Here is a 26,103-nt window from a genome sequence, read left to right as displayed (position 1 = left end):
CCGGCGTGGGTTCAGCGTCGGGAATTGGTCGAGGGAAGTGAGGGGAAGTCCAAGGAACTCTCACCCGAAAGTTCTCGGGCTCTGGGAGGCTAGGGCTCTGGAATTTCGAAAAAGATCCTCAATTAGACCTAATTCTTGGTATTTAAGTCTCCCAATCCTTAGATCTGCGGCTAGGATTGAGTCCAGAGGTCATTTGGAGGGAAACCAGGCTTAGGAGGCCGTGGTTTAAATTTTAAATCCATTAGAAATCAATTAGGGCATTAAATACCATTGAATGGGCTCCAAATAGGTTAATCTAGCCTATTGATGGCTAGATTTGACCAAGTCAAAGCTTGACTTGGTCAAACCAGTCAATTGGGTCAAGGAGGATGAGGGTCAAGCCATGGAACCCATTAAATTAATTTTAAATTAATTCTAGGCTTAAAGGGTCCAAATTGGTCAACCCTGGTTGACTTGGTCAACTGGGTTGACTCAGGGCCCAAGCTCGGGCTCAACAGACTCGACTCGACCCCACGAACCTATTGGAGAGGGTCTTGGGGTCTGACTTGGTCAATTTGGCCAAGTCAACCCTTTGACCAAGGTTCCGGACAAAATCGAGGTCAACAGCCACCACACCACCCCATATCATGATCATCGGCCTTCCAATCTAATTATTATTAGGGTTGGTTGATCAAGCTGACATATTGAGGGATTGTCTAATAACTTTTTCATAAAGTAAGGGTATGATCTTTTGCACTTATGATTAACAATGAAAATATTTGAATATGATTCTAATATTCTAATAAGAATAAAAAAATATCTATCCCCCCCCCCAATAAACCCCCCCCCCCCCTCAAAATATATAATTAAATCATGATTCTATTCATTCTCTAGAAACTAAATTCCACATCCATAGGGAATTCAAGAGCGTTGATATTTTAAATAGTCCAAAAGACCTCCCATGAATTCTCATTACCATTCTAGTTTTACCAATTCCAACAATTCATTACCTATCAGTTGGCTAGATTTCTCTCCAGGAGAATACGCTTCATCAACTTATTTTTTTCGCCCAGTAGTTGAACAAAAATTCCTCCTAATTAGGATATTATATTGAAAAGCTTTTGTAATGCAATAGCAACCAATCGTTCATTTCTCTCTTCTTCTAAGAGAGAAAATTCTATGTCTATCATTTTTCGATGGATAAACTCCTCATTTCTATTAAAAAAGAAGCCACCTTTCAAACTCTCATTATCTTCAAAACGAATGCATGATATTCCTCACAACTTGGCCACCGAAAGCGACTTCTTCTATAATTTAGATCTTTACATTATATTGATCTTTATTCTTAGATAAGAGCAACCAATTGTGATCACATATCTACTATTGACTTTCATTTTAAATAATAAAGTACATAATTTATTTCATTGCAATAAGTAAAGCAAAAAGGTTCGAATGCATTCATAAATTTCATAAAACACTATAATGGTAAGCAACACAATACATTATTGTATAAAAAGTCACTATTTCAAAATATAACAAATTTACTAGGGATTGTGCAATATATTGTTTCAAAACTATAATTGTACAACATTATTTTATGACTTCAGGGTTTTTTTCAGCCAATTCAAAAGGTGTAAATTTCAAAAAATCAAGTGTAAAATTCTCTAAAAAAATGATTAAATATTCAGAATCATAATCTTTACATCATATATAAAGTTACATCGTGAAAGTTTGATAGACGGAGAATTATCCTCATTTTTTACTAACAAAATTATACACTACAGGAAATTCAATAGTTTGCTTATTTGTGGCGGACTTTATGGCAGACTTACGACATAATATTGTTTGTAAAAAATATTGATAGATTTGTGACGGAATTTTTCAACAAAAAATTTTTATGAACTTTGTGACGGATTTGCGACATAATTTTTGCCACAAACTAAGTAATTAAATAATTAACTCAACTAAATATCTAATTAATTAAGTGAACAAGTTAACAAATTAATTAATTAAGTTAAATTAACTAATTAACTAATTTATTAAATTAACTAACTAATTAACTAAATTTATTTACTAATTAATTAAGTAAACTAATCAAGTAATTTAAAATAACTAATTAACTAAGTTATGTTAACTAATTCATTAATTTAAATTAACTAATTAATTATTTAACTAATTTAAATAAAGAGAAAAGCATACTTGCTATATAAAACCAGCACCAGTATGACTTTCGCCACTAGAATATATTTTATAGGCAGCAAAATAAACTTTCTCTTCCTCAAAATTTATCATTTTAAAGAGTAGAGCACATAATTCATTTCATTGCAATAAGTAAAGCAAAAAATGAACACATTCCATAATTTCATAAGAAGTTATAATGGTAGACAACAAAATACATTAATGTATAAAAAATCACTATTTAAGAATTTAACCAACTTATCAGGATTATGCATAACATTATTTTAAAACTCTAATTATACTACATCATTAATTTTTTTGGTTTATAATTATTTTTCAGACAATTAAAAAGGCGCACATTACAAAACCCTCAGTGTAAAATTCCCTGAAAAATGCCTAAAAGTTCAAAATTATTATATTTATAACATATAGAAAGTTATATTATGGAAATTTTGCGTGTGGAAAGCTATCACTGTTTTTTGCTAACGAAATTATAATTTAAATAAAAAAAAATGAAACTTTAGTACTTTGAAAATTGAGATAGGCAAAATATCACCTATCTTGGTTCGAGCAACTCCATAATTGACGTTCGGCTAAAAAAGACCAGAAGTAATAAAAAATAGACTTTCTCTCTCAAGGAATCCTCTCTTCTCTTTGTAGTGTTGGTGCCAAGCGCCGCCCCAGCACCATCATGCTGAATTAATTTGCTAAAAACTTGAGAGCATAGGCACCTGAGTGCTGCCAACCCAGCATCATGGCACCCCAAAGGGGTGACAAATTCATATTTTTCAAACATGTAAATAGACCCTTGGAGCTCACTTCAGAACACATGCAGACTCTCACATGGGTACAAAATATTTTTAGACACATGAAAAAAAAAAGTTAAAATGCTTAAATTTATTACATTTATCTTTTTCAGTCGGGGCAGAACAAATTGAACTGAATATTAAATTTGGATGTGATAAATAATCACTCAGACTTACTCTCTATTTGTCATCCTCCTCTACTTCCTCTTGTTATTATTTACTCTATTGTTTGTGTCAATATTGGACCCGACCCGAAAATTTTGGGTTTGGGTTGACCCTAAATCGAAATGGGTCAGGTTCGGGTTCAATAATTTGACCCGTTTTAAAAATCAGGTCGGGTTCGGGTTGACCCATCAACCCAAAAATGACCCATTTTTGACCCGAAAAACCCGGGAATCTGAGATTGACCCGTTTTTTATCCGTTCTTGACCCGAAAAGCTGAGTTTGACCCTTTTTTGGATCCGAAAACTAGCAGTTTTTTGTCTCAATAGGGTCGGGTCGGGTTGACCCGAAACCGAAACGGATCGGGTTCGGGTTAACCCGAATAGTATCGGGTCAATTTCGGGTTCGACCGGACCTGATCCGTGACCCGAAATTGACACCCCTAGCTTTTGGGGCATTGCTTTCATCATAACTTGCATTGCACTCATGTGATAATTTATCTATTAAGTCAATGTGGTCATCTGTTTTCTTAACACCTCTTCAACCATATTTTATGCGCCGCGAGAATAAGATGCATGAGAGGATGATGCATTATATGCTATATTCTATGCGCCCAACTCATAAATCCTCTCATTCTCTTTTCCTTCTACAATCTGACTCCACAAACTAAAATTTGATTGTTGAGAAGATCCATGTGAAGACCCTTCTTCAATGGATGCTTGATTTTTGTGTATATCCCTAAGACATATGTATATATCTTATAAAATAATAATATACTCATAATGATATTATATAAGATGGTTGTGAAACCTACAATGCTTTATGGTGTCGAATTTTGGCCATTAAAAGAGAAGCATAATACTAAGTTAAGTGTTGTAGAGATGAGGATGCTCAGGTGGATGAGTGGCTTTTCTCTTAGAGATAGGATACAAAATGAGCATATTCGTGAAAAGGTTGGAGTAGCTCTAGTGGAAGATAAGATTAGAGAGAGCGTCTAAGATGGTTTAGTCACATAAAACGGCGGCCTTGTGATGACCCAATTAGAAAAATAGAGGTATTAGATTTGACTTATGTTAAGAAAGATAGAGGTAGACCTAAAAAGACTTGATTAGAAAATATTAGAAATGATCTTTTTTTATTATATTTAAACAAGAAATTGACTTTTAACATGACACAATGAAGAAAAAAGATTCATGTAGTCGACCCCACGTAGTGGGACAAAGGCTGGTTGTTGTTGTAATGATATTATATATTTAAATAATTTATAATAATAATATATTACAATAACTTATAATGATATATCTAATAATCATCCTCTATAATTAGTAATAAATTTCTCTAAAATTTAGTCATTATACGTCTGTCATTTTTCGATCTATGAACACCTCATTTCTATTAAAAAAGTAGCCATCTTTCGAATGCCACCATATTCCTCACAACTTGGCCACCGATAGCGACGTCTTCTATAATTTAGGTCTTTACATTATATTGATCTTTATTCTTAGATAAGAGCAACCAATTATGATCACATATCTACTATTGACTTTCATTTTAAATAATAAAGTACATAATTTATTTCATTGCAATAAGTAAAGCAAAAAGGTTCGAATGCATTCATAAATTTCATAAAACACTATAATGGTAAGCAACACAATACTGGTTTTTTTTTTCCGGAAAATTTTTTCTGCCCGGTTTATTCCAGAGGAATATTTTCCCTCTGAAATTTACTTGAAAATTGTTCGCAACATATCCGACAGTAATGAGTGATTTTCATGTAGTGTAAATTATAAAATCATTAGATTTATTTTGAGATAAGCAAAATATAAATTATAATTAGTTATTATTTATTTTATGATTTCAAATAAAATTTAATAATTTTAAATTTATTTTGATCAATTTATAAACAAAATATCTTAATTTAAATTTCCTATTTACTATTCCATTTTAATATAAAATGTATTTAGACATGAGAAATTACCATTATAATTAATCATATCTCATTTATTCACTATTAAAATGCAAAATAAATTTGGATGGGATATAATACAAAGGAACAAAGTACGGAATATTGTGTGCATTGTTCTTCGTTGGTATAATTAATCATATCTCATTTATTCACTATTAAAATGCATAATAATTTTGGATGGGATATAATACAAAGGAACAAACTAAGGAAATATTAAAAAAAAAAAGAAACCAAAGGAAAAATAATAATGAGATATTAAGGAAAAAAATCAGTGAAACTTTTCTCATAATGATTGTTGATCATAGCTATTGGTTTTGATATCAATTATCAAAATCTGGTTTGGCATTATTTTCTCTCTAATGTAGCTATTATTATTTGTCCTATTTTATCATTAATCTTAGGGGTGATTGATGTTTTTTCTTGTATGGATGATACAGGGATCAATTATCCAAAATAAAAATAAAAACATAACTAGCAAAAAGCTATAAATAAAAAGAGCATTATAAGTTTACCAAATAATAGGGCTTAGAATAACTCACAAAATTTTTTTTAAAAAAAGAGCATCTAGCATAGCTAATTCAATGACGATTACTATGGATGTCAAAACGGGTTGATAGGTCAAGCTCGTCCGAATCGAAATTGACTTGACATAAATCCACTCAACTCGAACCCAACTCGTTCAATTAACGAGTAAAAAATTAATATTAACCCGAATATGACCCACTGGCAACTCGAATGACTCAAACATGACTCATTAACCCGTTTTGATTATTTTTTTTATAAATTATTAACTATAAAGTTTATGATATTTGATAAAAAATAAAAAGATTTTAGCCACAAATTAAAAAAAAAATTAAGAAAAAAATAGATTAAACGAATCATTTTCGCGTTAAAATGAGCTCGGGGGTCAACCAAAATTTGATATGTTTAATAAAAGACTAAAAAAAACTTAACCTGAAGTTGACACATTTATTAAGCAGGCTAATCCGAACCTAGATATTTTGAGTCAGGTTCAGATTGGATTGGTGGGTTGGGTCGTTTATTACCGTTCCTAATAATTGTTATCCAAGAAAGCAAAATTTTAAATTCTATTGAAGAATTGTCAAATTAGTGTATGCATACCAAACATATTATGCATGCATGGTTCTTATGAACAATAAATGATAATAAAAACCCTATGCAACATATGAAAAATGAATAGAAAATTATTTCTATTAAAAATAAAGGCTCGTTTATAAAAGAGAGATAAAGAGAAAATTTTATTAAAGTAACCATTTTATGATGATCCATCCAACTTACAAGGACACACTTATAATTGAGGGACTAATGTTCTTTGTATTGTTTTATTTATTATAATATTATATGTTGAATTATAAATTTTGAAAAAGATGATATTCAAATATTTTAAAAGTTTGATAATAATTTTTATGATTTTTATCAATTAAATTAATTGGCACTAACTTCTTTGTATTAATCTATTGTCCTATTCACTTTATTTGACTTTAAATGTTGGGTTTCAATTGGTAAGAAAAATATTAATATATATTATGAGTTTTTTAATGCACTAATAAAAAATCGGCTTGATCGTGCACGAATGTCAAAGCATATTTAAATTAAAACTTTCAAAATTAAATCAAGGACTATCCTAAATCTAATTTCAACAAATTTACAGTCAAACTGAACATTTAAACATGAAAAACCAAACAATAAAAAAATGACCAATTTTGAGTTCAAATGAGCCCAGACCAAGCACTTGAAGCTTAAGTGAAATTAAATTCCATGGCATTAATTGAGTAATCAAATAATCTCCAAATTTGATATGCTTATAATCAAATCGACCTTCTCGACGAGACAAATCAAACGAACCCAATATCTACTAATTATGCCCTCCTCCACGGCTCCACCCATAGGTATGTTGAATTTAATTTTAGACGAGACAAATCTACTCACATGTCTATTACAATTCATACACCTCTCTTATATCTGTATGTATGTTAGATGTTCATATAAAATTAAGACGTTAAACTTTATCTCTCTACTGCCATAAATATTTTGACACCCAATAAATTTGATATTAAAAATTTAATAACACACTAATATTTTTAAAAATACATCAAATAGGCATAATTTCTTAATTTTTTATTTTATTTATTTGACCAAATTAAATGTACGACAGTCCCTATTGGACAAACATCTAAGAATTAAATGCTGATATCTTACAAATTTCAGCTATTTAAAGGCCAACAACATTTTGAAAGTATCAATGACATCACAAGAAGGTGGCGAATTTATTAGGAGGCAAGATTTTCCACAGGGAGTTGTGTTGTCCTGTACATTTTATTATTATTATTATTATTATTATTATTATTATTTTGTCCTGTACATTAGTACATGTTAAATTTGACATTTAAATTTATATTTATATTTTTTATATTTATATTGTATTTTTATTAAAATGTTTTTTTAGAAATTATAATTTATATTTTGCTGCTAAAAATGTAAGAATATTTTGATAGAAATTGTATTTTTAAAATTATTAAATTTATTTTGATATAACTATATTAGTACAGTGTACTAATTTGGAAGCAAATATGTTTAATTTTAATTTCGATATAAATTATATTAAGATATTTTGAAATAATATTTTTAGTAAACATTATGCAAAATATTATTTATTTTTTTTTTTAATTTGGGTTTTTCCTTTTTAATCCCTACAATTCAATTATGGTAATAACATCTTTTTAATGTAAAAATAGGAGAAATTACATGCATAACATTTAAAACTAATGGAAATTTTAAATAATATAATAAAGAGAATAAATTTTAATCCAAATAAAGTAATAAAAATATTGATTTCCACATATGTTCGAACTCACGATTAAACTTAAAATTAGCTATGCGATTGAAATTATTATTCGTCCTATTTTATTTCATGCCTAATTATTTCAATGGTGCTTATTATTTATTGCCTTCAATTTTATATAACCAAATATTTAGAAATTTTAATTCAAGTCAAGTTAGCCCTTTTCAACTTAAGCTAACTCGGTCTAGTCGATATTACATTAAAATGAACTCTCAAGCGATTACTATCTATAAACTCATCCTTAACAAAAAAAAGTGAGGCCTATCAAGTCGATTCTAATGAGTACAATCTATCAAGTTGGACCTAACGACTACTTAAGTGTACGACTTCCTTCATATGGATATTTAGTTGTTCATTCATCTATACATGCCAAGCCAATGAAAATTGCTTGGTGGACGACTTTTACAAATTTGAAGTTCTAAATGTGCTTGTTTTTATATTTTTCATTCAATTTTTGTATAGTCATATATGTATATAAATTTTGCAATACTCAAGCCCCAACCCCTTTTTTTTAAAGAAATTTTCATTAGATAAAAGAGGCATTACAACACAAGCCCAAAAAAGAGGCCACATATAAGGCAAATACAATGAGAGGATAGAACAATTAGTGTCCGGCCAAACAACCTGAACAAGACAATGAAAAGGAAAAATCCCAAAGCAAATAGACTCAGACCGCCACTTGGTTGCCAATCTTGTGTCATCCAAGGAGGAAACAGAGGTAATCACGTAGATTCCAAACACATCAGGTTCACCAAAGTAAACTAATAAGGAAAAGGACCACCAATGTTGAAAACCAAGCCATGGCCATCCTCGGAGCATGCGGGGATATTGCTTTATCATAGTTCAAAGCCAATTCCAAAACCTCAATAGAGCAAGAAAATAACCCAAGCAACCGAGCCATAGCTCGATCACCAAAACCAAGCCAAAACGAGCCGCGCGCACCTGAGCATTCCAACCCAAAAAAATCGAGAGTAGCACAAGCGAAACAAAAAATAGCCAGCCCTGCAAACAAAAACAAAAGGGGAAAGAAAAATATTCTTATCTCCTAGATTTGCATCGACGCCGTTTGCCACCACGGGAGAAAGGGGTCCAAAGCACGAGAAACCTCAAAACCATACAAATATTGTGTGGCCCCAACGTCACCCCCCAAGTCATCCCTCCGAACGAAGAGTCTTGAGAATCATCCAACCAATCAATTTGCCTCAAACAGGACTCCCCCGATCTCAATAAAATTTGCGACTTAAGAACATTAGACGAATTTTGCTCGACAGAAACATCAACCAAAGAATCACAAAAACAACACTCCCCCCAACAGAGGGATGTTTGACTGGAGCACCATGATCCAAATGGTCAACACCATCAACCTCCTCCACTCTAGGAGCCAAAGCAACACAACAATCCTCAACCACACTATCTTTAATCAAATTAACATCCACTGACTCAAGGAAAGCTACATTAGAAGAAACCAAATTATCAGGGTTAAGGCAATCAACATCAACCAATGTAGCCATATTTTCTTGCTCCCCAGCATTAATTATAAAAGGATCACCCCCATCAGCACTATTGTTATCTAGAGGGACATCACCAACACAATGATCCACCACAATGAAAGGCAGAATATCACCATCATTTTGTGAAGTATGAGCACCTATCGGAGGTCCCTCCACCATAAGAGGGCAAACATCTTTCAAATGACCCAAATCAGGAAACATAATCGGGCAAACATCTCTCACATGACCCAAAGATTTATAATGGGAGCAGTACAGGGGAAATTCTTCAATCTCCATAGACTGAATGTACCCCACAGAATCAGAGCCAATCCACTCTTGATTAGGATAATGTTTAGTAATATCTAACTCAACAAGTATACGAGCCACCAAAGATCTAGTGCCACTAATAATAGCATTATTAGTACGTAAGGGTCTACCAAACAAAGACCCTAACCCAGGAAAAATGCGAGGGAAAAAGAGATGCAGGCGAAGGTAGGGAAACGACACTCAAATAGGAATAACATGAGATTTAACATTCACATCAAAGTGATAAGACCACTTGAAAAGCTTCATATAACAGTTGTTGATAAAATATGAATGGTGGGAGAACACCCGACAGTAATCCAAATAATTTCTCAGTTTAATCAAAATATTCTTAGGGTTCAACAAAGTAACAAAAATTTCACCAATCAATTTCAAATTTAGACGAGCAGGGAACTTCCCAACTAAAGCAAACTCAAACGGAGTAACAAGAGAACTCATTTCAGCTTTTGAAATCAACAAAGCTGTCAAACCATGGCGAGAAAAAGGTTTGAGCGGAGGAAACAACAGAGAAGCCGACTCACCAGACAAAACCTCACGAAAAGACTATGATTTGTGTTTATCATCCAAAAATTTGGGGTCACTTAAACGAAGAGCATCCATGCCAGCTTTTCGGAAGAAAATTTGAGAAAAAAAGGCATTAAGAAAGAAGATGCGAGGTTACCCGGCCCGACTTAAAGATTCATGAGCGAAAACCCTAGACATCGCAGGAAAAAGGTGAAATAGTTCGGCTTGGATATTTGTAAGGAGGTGGAGGCGGAGAGTGCAGAGCTTGGCTTTGTTCACGTGGAGGAAGGAAGTCGAACATGTGGAGGAGGAAGACCGACTGGGTCTCGATTTTGGTCGAAACAGAAGCGAATGGTCATGGGATTCAAAGAGGAGCAGTCGCTCCCTGCCTTGTGCTTCCCTACAAGCCAAAAACCCTCTCTCATGTTGCCTCCAGCGTCAGATGTTGCACCGAAGCTCTTCCTCGCCGCTCATCAGTCATCAAAACCCTAGCATTCTCTTTGAATCTTTCCTCCAGTTGTTCTGATTTTTGGAAAACTAAAAAATGGTACTCAAGCCCCAACCCTAAAACTATAAATAGGAGGTCAAAGGGTGAGCTCAATTTATGAAATTTTTTTGCACTCAAAATCATTTTACACAAATGTTAGAAAGCTCATTGAAATAAAAGTGCCTTAATGACATTAGAATCGAAAGATATTGAACTCTTTAGATTTCTCTCATTTAGATACTCATTTTGACTCTAAACATGTAGAAGTTAGACATCATTTTGTCCTTTAAATATTATCATGAAGTTTTCAACGACTATGTCTCACGTGCTTTATTTATGTTCATTTGGACTCAAATGAAAACGTTTTTTGTGTTGTTGGGATCGTCTAATAAATATATTCATTTTGACTATAAGTTTGCTAAAACATGAGTTTGAATGGTCCCAAAATAGATCGTCAAAGTTTCTAATTCACATACTTGCATCAAGATCTATGTTTGATTAGATGTATATTTTGGTGATGTATCAATAGCCTTTTTTGAAGCATTGAACCTCGCAACTTTAAATTCTAAATATGGGATCAAAAGATAAGCTTAGCTGAATCTAACAAATTCATGTCACGTCAATCATATAATTTTTGACACTAAAGTTTAACAAGATCCTCGGTAGTTCTCTTTCTCTCACTTTTTTTTCACTCGATATGTTTTCTCTTAATGCTCGAATTATGCTTATTAGTAAGACTTAGATGCCACTCACAGAGTCAATAATCCAATAAAATCAATCCTTTATAGGTTACATTTATGGGGCCAAACAAGATGTTGAAATAATATATAAATAAATATAAAAATAATAATATATTAAATATCTAAATGAATAAGAAATATATAATATGTAAGTGAATCTTTAAAAAATGGCTCCATAAAGAATTCTTTCTTTCTTTTTTTAATATAATAATAATTCACAATGATTAATTCCATCTGATAGTACTAAAAATTGCAAAAGGAAATTATCCATTGAAGGGAATTTGATTAATCATCATTGAAGCCTTAGGTCTAATAATTAGTGCACGAAGAAATAGAGGAATAATATATATATATATATATATATATATATATAATCAATAATTGGACTAATTTGTATTTTGTAATTTTCATTTCACCTTTATAAATAATATACTAACTTAAGTTGCTACTAATTAAGTTTAATTGGGTTATTTTTTATTTAACTGTTATCAAAATTATTTAATTAAATCTTATTTATATTAAATATATACTCTCTCATTCATATTTTAAGAAGCAAAATGTACTAATTTAAGTATATGTTAATTAGCTTTAGTGATAAAAATTGATTAAATTTCATTAATATTAAATTATATTTTGACACTCAACGTTATTTAAAAAAATGCTAATTTAATCGAGTAGGATCTGACCCGTTTTAAGAGAAAAATTTTGATTAGAATATTAAAGAATACATTATATTTCCAATCATTAATTTATAAATAATAATTATGAAAATATTTATTGAACAAAATTAATCATAATACTTAAAGCTCAATGAATGTTCTATACAAATATCAACAATATATAATTTACTTTCATAATGATTAAATAATATTGAAATATAAAAATCATAAATTTAATATAATTGAAGCTATCACTCAAAAAAAAATATTGATGCCTTTGATGATAATAAATTTCAATTATTATTCAATTTTAGTATAATAAAATATGAATCAAACATAAATAATATTAATTTGTATTTTCTTCAAATTTACATCATTCATTACCCAAAAATTAATTTTTATTTTTTATTTTTTATTTTGTTAAATCATTCCACGTGACTCTCACATGTGATATCATGGAGATAGAAGTTTAGAGCCAGATTTGTATAATAAATGCTGTAAATATTTAGGAAATTTAGTACTCCATTATTGATTCAGAGGTTCCTTATTTAATATTATTATTGTACGAAAATTCCTTGTTTTGTAGGGCACTGCATGTTACCTGCTTCTCTTGCTTTGAGCTTTGGCAAAGGGGCTATTTACTAAATATAAAGATTAGTTATCTCTTATTTTCTAGCAAGCCTGTCGAGGGAGCCCACGAATTGAAGTGTTGAACATGCGAGGATGAAGAGGGTGAGGAGAGTATAGAAAAGTGCTATAGAATGCTCAAGAAAAACTATAGATTTAAAACTAATAGAGTATTTGTTAGAAGTAAAAAAAGTTCAAGATCTTAAAGTCTTCAGATTATTCATTATCACTCCTTATTTATAGGGTTATAAGAGTTATATGAAAGATCGCATAGAGAAAAAGTTAAAAATATAGTGCGACACATCATATTCATACAATGCTATATGTTACTCTAGACATTTGTCCCCTCCCGATTGTCTAAAAGACAACGAGGTCGGAGAGCTTCATCGAGTTACTTCCAGGAAGTCCTATAGTATTGAGTAGACATGGGCGAGTGTACTCGGGCAAGTTCTGTGAGCGAGTATTGGCATGAAAGGGGACCGATGACTGGCGTGCTTGCAAACTTCGTCAACAATTTTTGTGTGAGCTCTTGGATTGCCTCAGGAGAGAGAAATGGTCATGACAAGGTAAGCTAAGGGTCCCATGAGTAACACTCTTATAGTTGAGTCTGGTCATTCTCAGGAGGAGCGATCGAGTGATTAAGGTGGTAGTCTAGGCATGTGGTGAGTTACTAGCCTGATGAGGAATTCTCGATTCTCCGCACACAAGATGAATTCCATGGTACGCCCTAAATGAGTAGTGCTTGTTGATTACTTTGGGAGAGTTCATTTTGAGTTCCAAACAAATTTTTATCGTTAGGAGAGTTCCAAATATGGGCCCTTCTTGAGGATGAGTTCTTTTGTCATGATCAACTAGCTTTGTTAAATATCCAATGTGGCCTATATGAGTATACAATATCGGGAAATTTCTATATGTTGACCCATATATTTATACATATAAGTCAAATATTATATATTAGACGCTATCTAAAAATTGCGACAATTAAATTCGTGACCTATTTAAGAATTAAATCATTATTTTTGCTTATGTGTCATCTCATCTTAATTTGTATGAAAATAATTATTTGTGTAGTTGCCTAGTATTTTATTGCTGATCCTAATAGTCCGCTTTTGGGCACCTGATGTTCTTAACTCAAAGATGAGAAATGAAATAATTATACTAAATTATGTATAATTTCATTTTCACTAAATTATGTATAATTTCATTTTCACTAAATTATGTATAAGTTTTTATATCTTAGATTGTTTAGTAAGTTATTGTAAATGGGTCAGGTCCCCTTAGTTTTTCTCATTTAGGATTTTTCACATAAAAAATTCTATTTTTTTGCAGCTTTTATCTATACGTACTGAATTTTATCCAAAACTAACATATTAATTTTTTTATCCTAAATCCATGCGAAAAAAAAAGCTTTGAATTTCTTAAATATAAAAAATTTGCTTAATTTATATTTATCATTTTAACTTTGATGCTATAAAATCCTTCTAACAATTTTCCTCTTATATGTTGGTCTAGAAGAAAATCAGTTCAAAGCTATTTAATGTTCTAAATTATGCAAATTCAACGCTATGGATTTTTCTTTAAAAAAATTTAATTTCTGTGATGTTTCTTAACATAGATGTTATATTTTTTCGAGTGGTCATCGGTAGTCAACATTCAAACTTGATGAACGCTGACCTTAATCCTTATTCCTTAGGTTTTATAACTCCGCAATTTAATTCAGCAAAAATAAATTTATTTTTTATTTTTTATTTTTATGATGCAATTGTAATTTTTTATATTCTTAAAATATTAATTTATGTCTTTAAAAATTTTACTTTGATCAGTATGAATCTTAATGCAATATTTGAAAGTTTTTAGAATTAAATTTTGAATCCTTCGAATATTGATTTCATTAATTTTATAGTCAAATCGAGCCTCTTGATGAAATAAATCTAATAACAGTAAAGATAATTTGATCCAAGTCCAATAAGCTCAATCAAGTGATTGAATAATAGTTTAAAGTTTTGGGACATTAATTGGATGACCAAATGGGCTCGGAATTTTGCATTCTTATAGTCAAAATGAGTGATTCAACGAGACAAATCCAACAAGCCCAAGATAACTTGATTCCGAGGACATTACAATGCCTGAATGCTGAATAAATAATTTATTATTAAAAGATTTAATATGAATTGTCTCATTAAGTGTTTTGAAATTTGAACTAAATTTATAAAATGCTCACATTAATTAAAAGTATTATAAATAAAGCACTATTCTCCACATAAGAGGAACCTAGAATTAAGTCAAGAGAGAGCTTAGAGCACTAAAAACTCTAAAGCAGCCAGTCACTGCAAACCACAACTGTCACTTGATTGTCATCGCGCTTGACTATGATCATTCAATTATCAATCATTATCGATTGGCTTCTATTGTATGACCTCAATCGCTTGACTATCGTCATCAAACTACCAAGAACTTCGTCCAACTTCAATTATCTTACTGTCATCACCCAATTATCATAATCTAATCATCATCTTCTAACTATCATTATCTGATTGTCATTATCTAATCATCATTACTCGACTAACATCATCTAATTGTTATATCTCTAACATTCTCCCTCAAGTTTACATAAATACAAACTTGTAATCTCATCTTCTTTAATTGAGCGAGAAAGCAAATTTTTGTGACAAATTAAATTATTTCATTTGGGCTAATCCTCGTGATTTTTTTTCATGTTCTTATTTTCCCAAAAAAATTAATTGTTATTATTTTTATTATCTATGTGTGTATTGGATCTTTGTAAAAACTAAGTCTTTAAAATTTAATATATATCTCTACGAACCTTCAAGCACACAATTAAATAGGTAAAATCCATGAAATATATAAAATAAAATAGCAAAGGAAAATGATAAGTAAATAATATGATAAAAGTATTTATCATAAAATTGAAGAGGTTATATATATATATATAACATTTAAATTTTTATATTTATTTATATAATAACATGATCTTTAAATCATATTAAAATATTATTAATATTAATTTATTTAAACTAAAAATAAAATTTTATGGCCTGCCCATCTCATATCTCAACGACTGAGGAGCATCAACTCCCACATTGTGATGCAGTATTGGCTGTTCCATTGATAATTTTTTTTATATTAAAATTTTATTTGAGATAATTTTTTAATTGTTTTATAAAGTATATAAAATAATTTTTTAATGCCACTGTGAAAGTTAATTTTTTATTATAAATTATTTTATTAAAGAAAAACAGTTATAAAATAGAAATTATGGTTGAAATTTAAAAAATAAAATAATTAATAATTATTTCAAACCAAAGTAGAAACCTAAATATATAAATATTTAAAAATTTGATAAAAGGGACGGTCGTCCCCACTTCAAGTGGTCTTCTTCATGGAGTCTTCCACTTTCCTTTGAGGTTCAAGCTTTCTCAGCTTTTCTTTAGTGCTCTTTCCCCTGAACCACTTCTTTCGCGCCCCTTTCGTCCTTCTGGTAATAGAAAACTCCCGCCTAACTAAACTCCGGCGTCATCAAGGCTCCACCGTTGCACTAACTCATTTCTTTTTTTCTTCTTCCCCGCAGCCCAATAAAAACTCAATTTTTATTATTTTTGGGAGCAGTTAAGCCGATGATTTCACAGACTGCGATCAAGTTTCATCATTCGTTTTTTAAAATCTCCCTCGAATGCGACTAGCAAACGAGATTTTAGGTAGTTTTCTTCTGCTCCGTTTGTTTTTTTAGAGGAATTCCGGTTCTTCTGTTTCCAGGAGTTTCTTGTTCTTGTTCTTGTTCTATTATTAGGTAGGAGTTCTGAACCCTTTCATGCCCAAAGTCGAAGCGCTTTTCGATTTGTTTTGAAAAAAAAAAAAGTTCTTTTTTCATGTTGTTCAGGTTGAACAAGATTTCAGAGATCCTTTTCTGTTTATAGGAGTCAGAAAATCAGGATGGTGGTTGAGAAGGGATTCGCTGAACAGGAAAAGGACAGGAAGGAAAGATGTATTTTTGTTGGGTTTCGAATTGATGGTGATGGAAGAAAATTGCTCGGTTGGGCTCTCGCAAATATCGCCAAAGAAGGAGATTGTGTAATGGCCGTCAATGTTTCCCCGAATCATCCAGGTATTTGAAAACCCACCGATTCAGAAATCTCTTAAAACTCTTGGATTTTTGTTTATTTCTGTTTCGTATGCTTTCTTCTTTCAGAAATAAGCAGAACTCCAACGCTTACTTTGTTCAGAATCTTGAACGAGTTCATGGAAGACCATGAGGATCTCTGTACTAGGAAGAAGGTGAGCTTTGTAAATGAAGTAAAATTTTCACCTTTTCATTAAGAAGCTAACTACCAGGCTTCTCTAACTAGTTCAATGATTTCAGATAATTCTTGGAGGCCGCATGGCCCGGGGGAGCTCAGTTAAGAGAATCTTGGTGAAAGAAGCTGAGTTTTGTGCAGCTAAGACAGTTGTTCTTGGAGCAAGCAAGAACTTCTCTTTTGGGTATTTTTTAGGAAAAACACACTCATAATTGTATTTCTTTTGTTAAATTGATACTCGATTGTTCTTATTTTTTCACTTTTTCAGGTTCTCAGCATCTGTGGCTAAGTATTGTGCCAAGAAACTCCCTTCAACTGTTTCTGTAATTGCAGTTCATAAAGAGCAAATAATCTTCGAAAGGGCGCCAAATCAACCGAAACCAATTTCAGGTTCCATATTCTGAATTCATCATCTCAAATTTCATTCTACAAGTTTATAGAATTTTAATTTTCCAGAGTTCCAATAGGAGTACAAGGGAAGCAAAACCTTCAAAGTTTCTTGCATCCAAGAATTGGTATGGATACTAAACTCACAGCTCCAACTTCAGCTCGAATATTATCAGATGAAAGAAAGAAAGTTGCAAAGAAATCTATGAAAGAATCGAAGGATTACTGCCTTATTTCTTATGATAAGATGAGAAAAAGTAGCAGAAATTCAGTTTCAGCTTTGTCAAGAAAGTTGCCTGAACCGAAGCCTGGTTGGCCGCTACTGTGCAAATCTGTCACATCCATTGAAGCTTTGAAGGACAGTGATGAGAGGAAAATGTCTGTAGTCCAATGGGTGATGAACCTGCCAGATAGGTCTTTCTCTTCTATAAAACCACAGGTTAATCTGATTAAGGAGTTGGAGATAATTGTGGCACTAAATTCTTCAACTTTCAAATTTTTAAAGTACGAGGAACTGCAATATTCTACTAATTACTTCTCAACAGGTCCCATTTCTGCTTCTTAAATGTCTCTTTTGCATATCAAATACATTTGATGTTTACATTTCTTCACTTCATGAACAGAAAATTTGATAGGCAAAGGAGGAAATAGCAAAGTTTATATTGGTTGTCTTCCAAATGGTCATCAAGTGGCTATTAAAGTATCAAAATTTTCTGAAAAATCATCAAGAGATTTTCTTCTTGAGGTAGATATCATCACAAGGCTTCAGCATAAGCACGTCATGTCGTTAATCGGTATCTGTGTTGAAGACAGCAATCCTATCTCTGTTTACTCTTTCTTCTCAAGAGGAAGTCTTGAAGAGAACCTCCATGGTGAGATTCTGCAGAAAATTTTATCAGAAATTTTGCTCAGTGAATGATTTCTTTTTCTCATTAATACAAGATTTTGAATTTTTTTATTGTTTCAAGTTTAATTGAAAATTTTCAAAAGTAATTGTTTAATGTTTGAAATGAGCACAGGTAAACGAGCCAAGACTCCACTAGATTGGGATATGAGGTTTAAGGTGGCAGTTGGAGTTGCTGAAGCTTTAAACTATCTGCATAATGGCTGCCCAAGGCCTGTGATTCATAGAGATGTCAAGTCTTCCAACATTCTTCTTTCTGATGAATGTGAACCAGTGGTAAAAATTCGATCAGAAGTTAGGATGCCTGACCAAAAGTTTGATCCTGATGGGATTTAGTTTTCATTTGGAACAGCTTTCTTACTGCTTTTAAAGTAGCTTTTTGAAACTTTTGTACTAGAAAGCTACTTTAAGAAGTATCAAGAAAGCCGTCTCAAACAAAGCCTTAGTGTCATTGGATTTGCTTTGAGATGAGTGTAATATAAATTATGTATTTTATGCACTCATGTTAAGGTAAATCCGACGGTTTTGAAATTTGATCAGAATGCCCTGATTTTTTTTTCTTTTACCATAATTTAAAATTTTCTAGAGCTAATATGATGTATTTGACACATGTGATTCTTTTGTTTGACAGTTATCTGATTTTGGTTTGGCCATATGGGGACCCACTTCTTCACCATACCTAACTCATGGTGATGTGGTTGGAACTTTTGGGTAAGTTGAATTTCTCCAATTTGAATTCTATTTGGATTGAATCTCTTCAATTGATTTTCTATTTTAAGCTTCATTTGAAATAGCTTTCTTCTTGCTTTCTAAAGCAGTTTTTTAGTACAATTTTTTTTTAGTTAAAAAAAAAAATTATTCTAAACAGCTGTTTTAAGAAGCACGAAGAAAGCTATCTCAAAAACGAAGCGTTGGTCGCAAAATGTTTAAAATAGTTTTAAAATTGATTTTATTTGGCAGATATATAGCTCCTGAATACTTTATGTATGGAAAGGTCAGCATCAAGATTGATGTTTATGCCTTTGGTGTAGTTCTACTTGAACTCCTAACAGGTAGAAAGCCAATCAATGATGAAAGCCCAAAGGGGTTGGAGAGTTTGGTCATTTGGGTAAGTGATAGACTCTTCTCCTCTCACCATTCCTTTTATTCAGCACCAAATAATCTGTCAGAATTTTGGTTATTATTATTAGGCCACGCCAATATTAGAGAGAGGAGATTTTATGGAGCTATTAGATCCCAATCTTGATGGAAAATATGAGGAGAACCAGATGAAAAGAATGATTTTCGCTGCGTCGCTCTGTATCAGAAGATCGGCTCGTTGCCGTCCTCAGATGAATCAGGTATCAATCTTACCAAGAAGCCATGAAAGTATTGGAGATAAGGAAGTTGGCCCTCACTTCTTCTAAGTTTAAAATTTTTTGTAGATATTGGAGATTCTTGAAGGGGAACAAGAGATTGAGCCATGGATGGGCTCAAATGTTAGCAATCTCACTGAGCAAGATTGCCATGATGAAGAAGCCTATCCTTCATCAAGCATGGAATCACATCTTGACCTTGCATTGCTTGATGCAGATGATGATGCTTCAGTGATTAGCTTTGAACAGAACCATTTAAACTCTTTGGATGAATATCTTCAAGACAGATGGAGCCATTCTTCAAGCTTTGACTAGCTTCTTTTGTCAAGTGTTGGGGGGCTAGATTTTTCATAATTGTGTGGCATTTTGAAGTTTTTTTCTTACTTGAATTTGTACAGTGCAGAATAGTATCTCTTTGAGCTGGATGGCCAAGAGCAACCATAGGTTAGAAGAGGTATTGAGAATAATACAAGCTTGAATAAAAATAATATTCTTTTTTTTTTGGCATTTTTTCAGCCTCTTTTTTTGTTTGTTTACTTTTGTGGTAGAAATGGAAGGATTTTTTTTTTTTTCAAAAATTTCTTTATTGAAAATAATTTTGAGGAATTATATAAAGAAAATTGTTTTTTTTAATTATATTAAAGAAAAATAAAAAAGCATGAGCCATCCTAAATAAAATCTTAATTTTTGTCATAAACACTTTGCTTAATTCATTATTATATGAAGGCCATGGGCTAGGAAATGTATTAAGGATAGTAATAATTAAAAAAATAAAAGACTAAAAAATTAGATATGTTTTTAATAATTTTGCAAAAAAAAAAATAACAACTTTGGCAATTTTTAAGTGATATTTGTACAATCTCTAATATGCTTAAATGTAAATTATTTATAGCTCAAAAATATATAATTATGCAATGCATTCTTTTTTTTTTGTATTTTTTATTATTTTTTTTTATGCAATGCATTCTAGTTTTGTATATTTGAGTTCTAATTACTATGTTCTAAATGTTATTAAATTCCATAAATTTCATCTTCTCTAAAAAAAGAATAATGTGAAATTGAAGAGGGTAATTAGACCTTACAATCAAATAAAATTGAATATAAAAATATAGTTCAATTCTGATTCTATTCTCATAACGCTAGCCTTCTGATGATCCTATTAGGAGGGTAGATATATTAGATTCAGTCTATATTAAAAAAAGTTGAGATAGACCTAAAAAGATTTGAGAAAAAATATTAAAAAGGATTTTTATTAGATTTAAATGAAAATTTATCTCTTAATTATACACAATGAAGAAAAATGATTCATGTAACCGACCCCACATAGTATGATAAAAGCTTTTACTCGAAATCATAATTTTAAAGATACAATTATTTTTTTTAACCAATGAGTCACAATGTAACAATCCAAATTTTTAACTATAAGGCATTGTTCACTTTGGTCTAATGACCTCACGATTTTATCATGTTGGCGTAACTTTCCAGAATATTACCCATCTTAGAATTGTTGTCGCTGCTAGCACACTTAACTTTAAAGTTTTTTTTATAGGAATTTCAACCATTACACCAAAAAATATATTGATATTTAAGAGTTTAACTTTATTTTCTTAAGAGATTTCACGCACAGATAATTCAAAAAAATTCAAGTTGATTTTTTACTACAATAATAGTAGAAGTAAATGGAGTTAGTGGGCACTAATTTGATACCAAAAACCCTAATTCACACCTTTATCTTTTGCTCAATTGAGGGCCCACCACCACTATCCTAATTTTTCATGACAAGAAATGACAAATAAGTGACTGAAAAATTCTATAATTAAGAAAATGTCCCCATCCCCTTTCAATAGAGCCAATCCAAGCAAGCTCTTAGATTGGAGGCATTGAATGATTTCATACAAATGAGCTATCCTTTGGCCGGTGGATGCTGATGCACATGCCTTTAAGGCTTTAATGAGTATTGTTAATCGCATGAGTCCATGACATCTTCCTCTCCCCACCACGAACAATTATTAGGTCCCCCACTGGACGTAGAGGAACGTCCAGTCGGCACTAAAATCCCGTCAAAAAACTCGGTATTGCTAGGTATTATTTGGTAATAACGAGGAATACCGCTCTATGAAGACCAATACCGAATTGTACCGAGCTATACCGAACAATACCGAGTTTTTTCTAGGAAAAACTCTGTATTTTTTTTTATAACTCGGTATTGCTCGATATAGCTCGGTATAACTCGGTATTGGATCTTCACATGATGATATTCCTCATTATTGTTTGATATTGCTCGGTATTTCTCGTTTTTTGGCGTGATTTTAGCTCCGATCGGACGTAGCTCTACGTCCGGTCGGAGGACCTAATAATTTTTCCCCCACCACAAACCCTAAATAAAAATAATAATAATATTTTTAAATCTCACCTCTAAAACAAAATAAATTGAGTTTTGACCACATTTTATTTTAATAATATCATTAAATGTTATATTTTAAAAGTGGAATATATAAGTATATGTATCCATATAAATCTATAATATTTTAATTATCTCACTGCATAAGAAATATTATTGATATTACTTTATTTAAAATGATATATATATATATTTTTATGTATATATATTTAAATGTGATTTAGGCCCTAAATTACTAATAAGTAAAAATTCAATGACATTTATGTAAATTTCTATTTAAATAATAGTAATAATAATAAATATAGTTTTTAACCATATTATTTAAAAAAATGTGATTATAGCTCAACATTCCCATAGTGTGTCGCCTAATCAAAATATCTTAAGCTTCGTTTGGGACGGCTTTCTTACTGCTTCTTGAAACAGCTTTTTAGTAAAAAAATTAAAAATTTTATACTAAAAAACTGCTTTGAGAAGCAGTAAGAAAGCCGTCTCAAACAAAATCTTAGTGATATTTTCACCATCACACATGAAATATAAATGTCACATGCAATGTGTTGGGCATTAATTATCATATACTAAATATTTATGGAAGTAATTTTGAGCAGTTATTGTTGTAATATATTTTTATTATTGATGATAAATATTTTTCTTATTATATATATATTTTTATTATTATTATCTTTTTTTGGCCTATATAATAATAAAATATAATCATTAATGCATTATTTATTTCCACATTGGAAGGAGAATTTTTAACTTTAAGGGGCCATGTGATTGGATGCATTATAGAGTAATACATTCCAAATATATACATTTCAAGAATTGTTGAAATGTTTGGTTGATAAATTTAAAACGCAATATAATATTGAAATTCGTAAAATAATATCATATTTTGAGGAGAAAAGATGAGCAAAAATAATAATTTAATTTTGCTGATTTTTTTTTTTATTTTACAGCGGTAGCATTTTTTATCGAAAATTTTTCTAGAGAATTTTTTTCATCAGTAATTATTTTTCGACACATGTTTTACCGGTAAAAATGTTCTGCCGGAAATGTGTTTATTTATGGAAATTTGCATATTTTCGATGAAAAATTCTGTCAGAAATCAATCATTTTATTGTAGTGAATTCACATTTGGTGTAATTGAAAATCATGAAATCTAATTGATTTCCAAATACAATACAAATTATGTCATTTACGCCCGCAAACTATCGCCAATTACCACTTTCGTCACCACCTGCCATAATTGTCAGCTGTAGCTCGGTGCAACTCGTTGCAACCATCACCCTCGCTTGCTGACCTCAAACAGCCATCATCATTGACCTTTACATTACATTTATTTTACTTCATGCAAAAAAAAAATCATATGCATTTATTTTATACTCATCCAAACAACTCCAAACATGTTAAATACATTACATTTTTTTTTTATATTATAGTGTCATTTAGTCTGCAATCCTTTTTCATCAACCCCTGATTATTATACTACATTTATCAAAGAAAATTATTCTTAATATTATTAACTGCGAAAGCCAAACGCAACTTTTCGTTCGGACTCCAATCACGTGAATACAATCGGATTTTCTCTCTTATACACACCCAATGTATAAAAGAGAAAAAAAATTCACATGTCTTCACGTTATTGGAGTCGGAATCGTCCAGACTCCGCATGTAATAAGTTTTCCATCTTTGGAGGGGAAGGATGAGATTAGTAAAGCATTAATTTTGTAATTAATTAATTTATGTCTATATGTTAAGTTCAAATCAAGAGTCAGCCATATTGCTTTCAAAATCAAACTTTTTATTACAAAAAAAAATATTAAAAAAAAAAATCATTTTGATAAAGATGACATCTTAATCTTGATATCTTTTGCATAATGCCAAAAGATTGTGATCCATTAGTAGTCTTAGTGCTTGTCAGATTCAACATTGAAATAAATCCAAAGAAAGAAGATACAAAATTCAAGTTTTGATTCCTTTAAAAACAAAGTGGTCAAGAAAGGTTGGCTCTTTTTATAATTAAAATTAAATTTTAGGTGGGTTAAAATGTAAGGACATTATGAATACAGACAGATATGGGGTGTAAATATTAAATTGTTTAGCCAACGACGGCTGTGAAGAAAATTATTACAGGACAGGCCAGACTTTTGCTGAATTGGACAGAGTAAATAAATTGTTATTACCATGTGATAAATGCAAACTTTTTATGCAAAAAAATTTCTTTTTTTTAAATGGCGTCTAAAATTTTGTTAGCCTCAAATTGCACAAAAAACAATTAAATGGTTTTTTTTTAATGTATGGAATAAATAATAAAATATATGAGATAATTTTTTTGATTAAATCGTACCTTTTATGCTATAATATGTGTTTCTATAAATAATTTTTATTTATGAGCTAATAAATAAATGATTATTATATTCTACAAAATGAGATTAATAATTGCTTTTAATAAAAATTATTTGAACCGCATAATAGGCAAATCATCATTTAATTTACTCTTCATGTTTATAACAGATTTCTTACTATTTTATACATTAGTTTTTTAGCATAAAAATCTCTTGAAAGCATCTAAAAAATACATCCTTCCCCTACTTAATATTTTTTAAAAAATAGATATAGAAGGGAATTAAATTAAATTGTTGCCAAGTAAGGTTTCATTTGAGACGACTTTCTTACTACTTTCTAAAACAATTTTTTTAGTACCTACCAAAATTTCTATTTCAAAAATTTTTTGTACTAAAAAACTGCTTTAGAAAGTATTGCAAATCTGATATAAGCACTGTGTTTGTATTTTGATGATAACAAATATTATTGTGTCTGATATTGTTTTCTACTGGTTCTATGATATTGTTTTCTACTGGTTCTATGATATTGTGTTTTGTTATGTGTGTACTAACGTTTCAGGAATTCAGTCAACTGTTCACTTGCAATTCTGATTAGCTCAAGATTGAATAGACTAGAATTTCAATATATTCTTTTCAATTTATTCTGTAATTTTTTTTTCTTTCTTAAGTCATATCTTGTATTTGGGTGAATATCTTTGCTAAGCAACATTGCACACACACAGAGGGAGAGAGAAATATGTTTTTGATAGAGTCTTTCTTTTTTTGTAATTCGTATTGTACTATTTGTCTGCGTACTATACGATACATTTATCGTACTGTACAATTTTATTTCGTACCGTATGATATGTTGTGCTCTATCAAACCCTAGCCGTCAAAGATTAAGAAATATATTAATTATGTATTGATCGTATATTACGATTTAGATAGTATTGTACGCCCTAATTAAAATCTTTCTTAATTAATCTCGTGATATCAGACAATCAAATCATGAACAATTATTATGATTAATCGTATTGTATGAAATAATTCATATTGTATGATTACTCGTGTATGAAATTGGCCGTCCCTTGGATCGTACCAAATGAAATCCATGATTTTTGTACTGGTCGTATCGTATGATGTCCACAGTGGTGAACGATCATCCGCGTATGAAGTTGGTCGTCCCAAACGAACAGAAGGAATTTCTTCATATCGTACCTTACGATTATTGATCGTACTGTACAATGTATTATAAAAGTTGAACATTTCATATGAACAATCTTGGTGGAAAAGTCTGAATTGAACTGATCATATCGTACAATACGTGTATCATACTATACGAACAAAAGATGACATTATGAATACAGACAGATATGGGGTGTAAATATTAAATTGTTTAGCCAACGACGGCTGTGAAGAAAATTATTACAGGACAGGCCAGACTTTTGCTGAATTGGACAGAGTAAATAAATTGTTATTACCATGTGATAAATGCAAACTTTTTATGCAAAAAAATTTCTTTTTTTTCAATGGCGTCTAAAATTTTGTTAGCCTCAAATTGCACAAAAAAATTAAATGGTTTTTTTTTAATGTATGGAATAAATAAAAAAATATATGAGATATTTTTTTTGATT

The 26,103-nt window shown here is 30.9% G+C and overlaps 2 protein-coding genes across 4 annotated transcripts in view; one reads left to right on the top strand and one right to left on the bottom strand.

The window, feature by feature from the left end:
- The window catches only part of LOC110115525 (LL-diaminopimelate aminotransferase-like), a 13,811-nt gene extending 4,070 nt beyond the window's left edge, over window positions 1-9,741 (bottom strand). The window contains exons 1-3 of the mRNA XM_020848787.2: window positions 9,291-9,741; window positions 8,897-8,956; window positions 8,579-8,715 (exon numbers count right to left, since the gene is read on the bottom strand). Of these exons, the coding sequence (XP_020704446.2) occupies window positions 8,579-8,715; window positions 8,897-8,956; window positions 9,291-9,741 (648 nt within the window). The remainder of the gene's footprint in view (window positions 1-8,578; window positions 8,716-8,896; window positions 8,957-9,290) is intronic.
- Window positions 9,742-16,157: 6,416 nt separating this feature from the next.
- LOC110115542 (probable serine/threonine-protein kinase PBL23) lies at window positions 16,158-20,247 on the top strand. Of its 3 annotated transcripts, XM_020848806.2 has the most exons (13): window positions 16,158-16,284; window positions 16,375-16,501; window positions 16,684-16,908; window positions 16,993-17,078; window positions 17,164-17,282; window positions 17,367-17,488; window positions 17,566-18,030; window positions 18,109-18,357; window positions 18,505-18,665; window positions 19,021-19,100; window positions 19,350-19,497; window positions 19,580-19,729; window positions 19,814-20,247. In XM_020848806.2, the coding sequence occupies exons 3-13, from the start codon at window positions 16,737-16,739 to the stop codon at window positions 20,057-20,059; spliced, it is 1,998 nt and encodes a 665-aa protein (XP_020704465.1). In that variant the 5' UTR covers window positions 16,158-16,284; window positions 16,375-16,501; window positions 16,684-16,736; the 3' UTR covers window positions 20,060-20,247. The 3 variants fall into 3 exon arrangements, 1 of the variants encoding a protein (XP_020704465.1); XR_003700998.1 differs by having other exon boundaries at window positions 16,721-16,908; window positions 19,350-19,729; window positions 19,814-19,955; XR_003700997.1 differs by having other exon boundaries at window positions 16,375-16,593; window positions 19,350-19,729; window positions 19,814-19,955.
- Window positions 20,248-26,103: the final 5,856 nt, after the last annotated feature.

The sequence above is a fragment of the Dendrobium catenatum genome, unplaced genomic scaffold, assembly GCF_001605985.2.
Source record: "Dendrobium catenatum unplaced genomic scaffold, ASM160598v2 fragScaff_scaffold_651, whole genome shotgun sequence".
Classification (NCBI taxonomy): domain Eukaryota; kingdom Viridiplantae; phylum Streptophyta; class Magnoliopsida; order Asparagales; family Orchidaceae; genus Dendrobium; species Dendrobium catenatum.
The sequence above is the reverse complement of the archived record's forward strand: the minus strand, read 5'-3'. Positions and strand labels throughout refer to the sequence as shown.

Coding starts and splice junctions, on each gene's coding strand:
- LOC110115542 (XM_020848806.2), top strand. CDS start 16,737: ATGGTGGTTGAGAAGGGATTCGCTGAACAGGAAAAGGACAGGAAGGAA. Junction 17,489..17,565: donor TCAACCGAAACCAATTTCAG/GTTCCATATTCT, acceptor GAGTTCCAATAG/GAGTACAAGGGAAGCAAAAC. Junction 19,730..19,813: donor GCCGTCCTCAGATGAATCAG/GTATCAATCTTA, acceptor AATTTTTTGTAG/ATATTGGAGATTCTTGAAGG.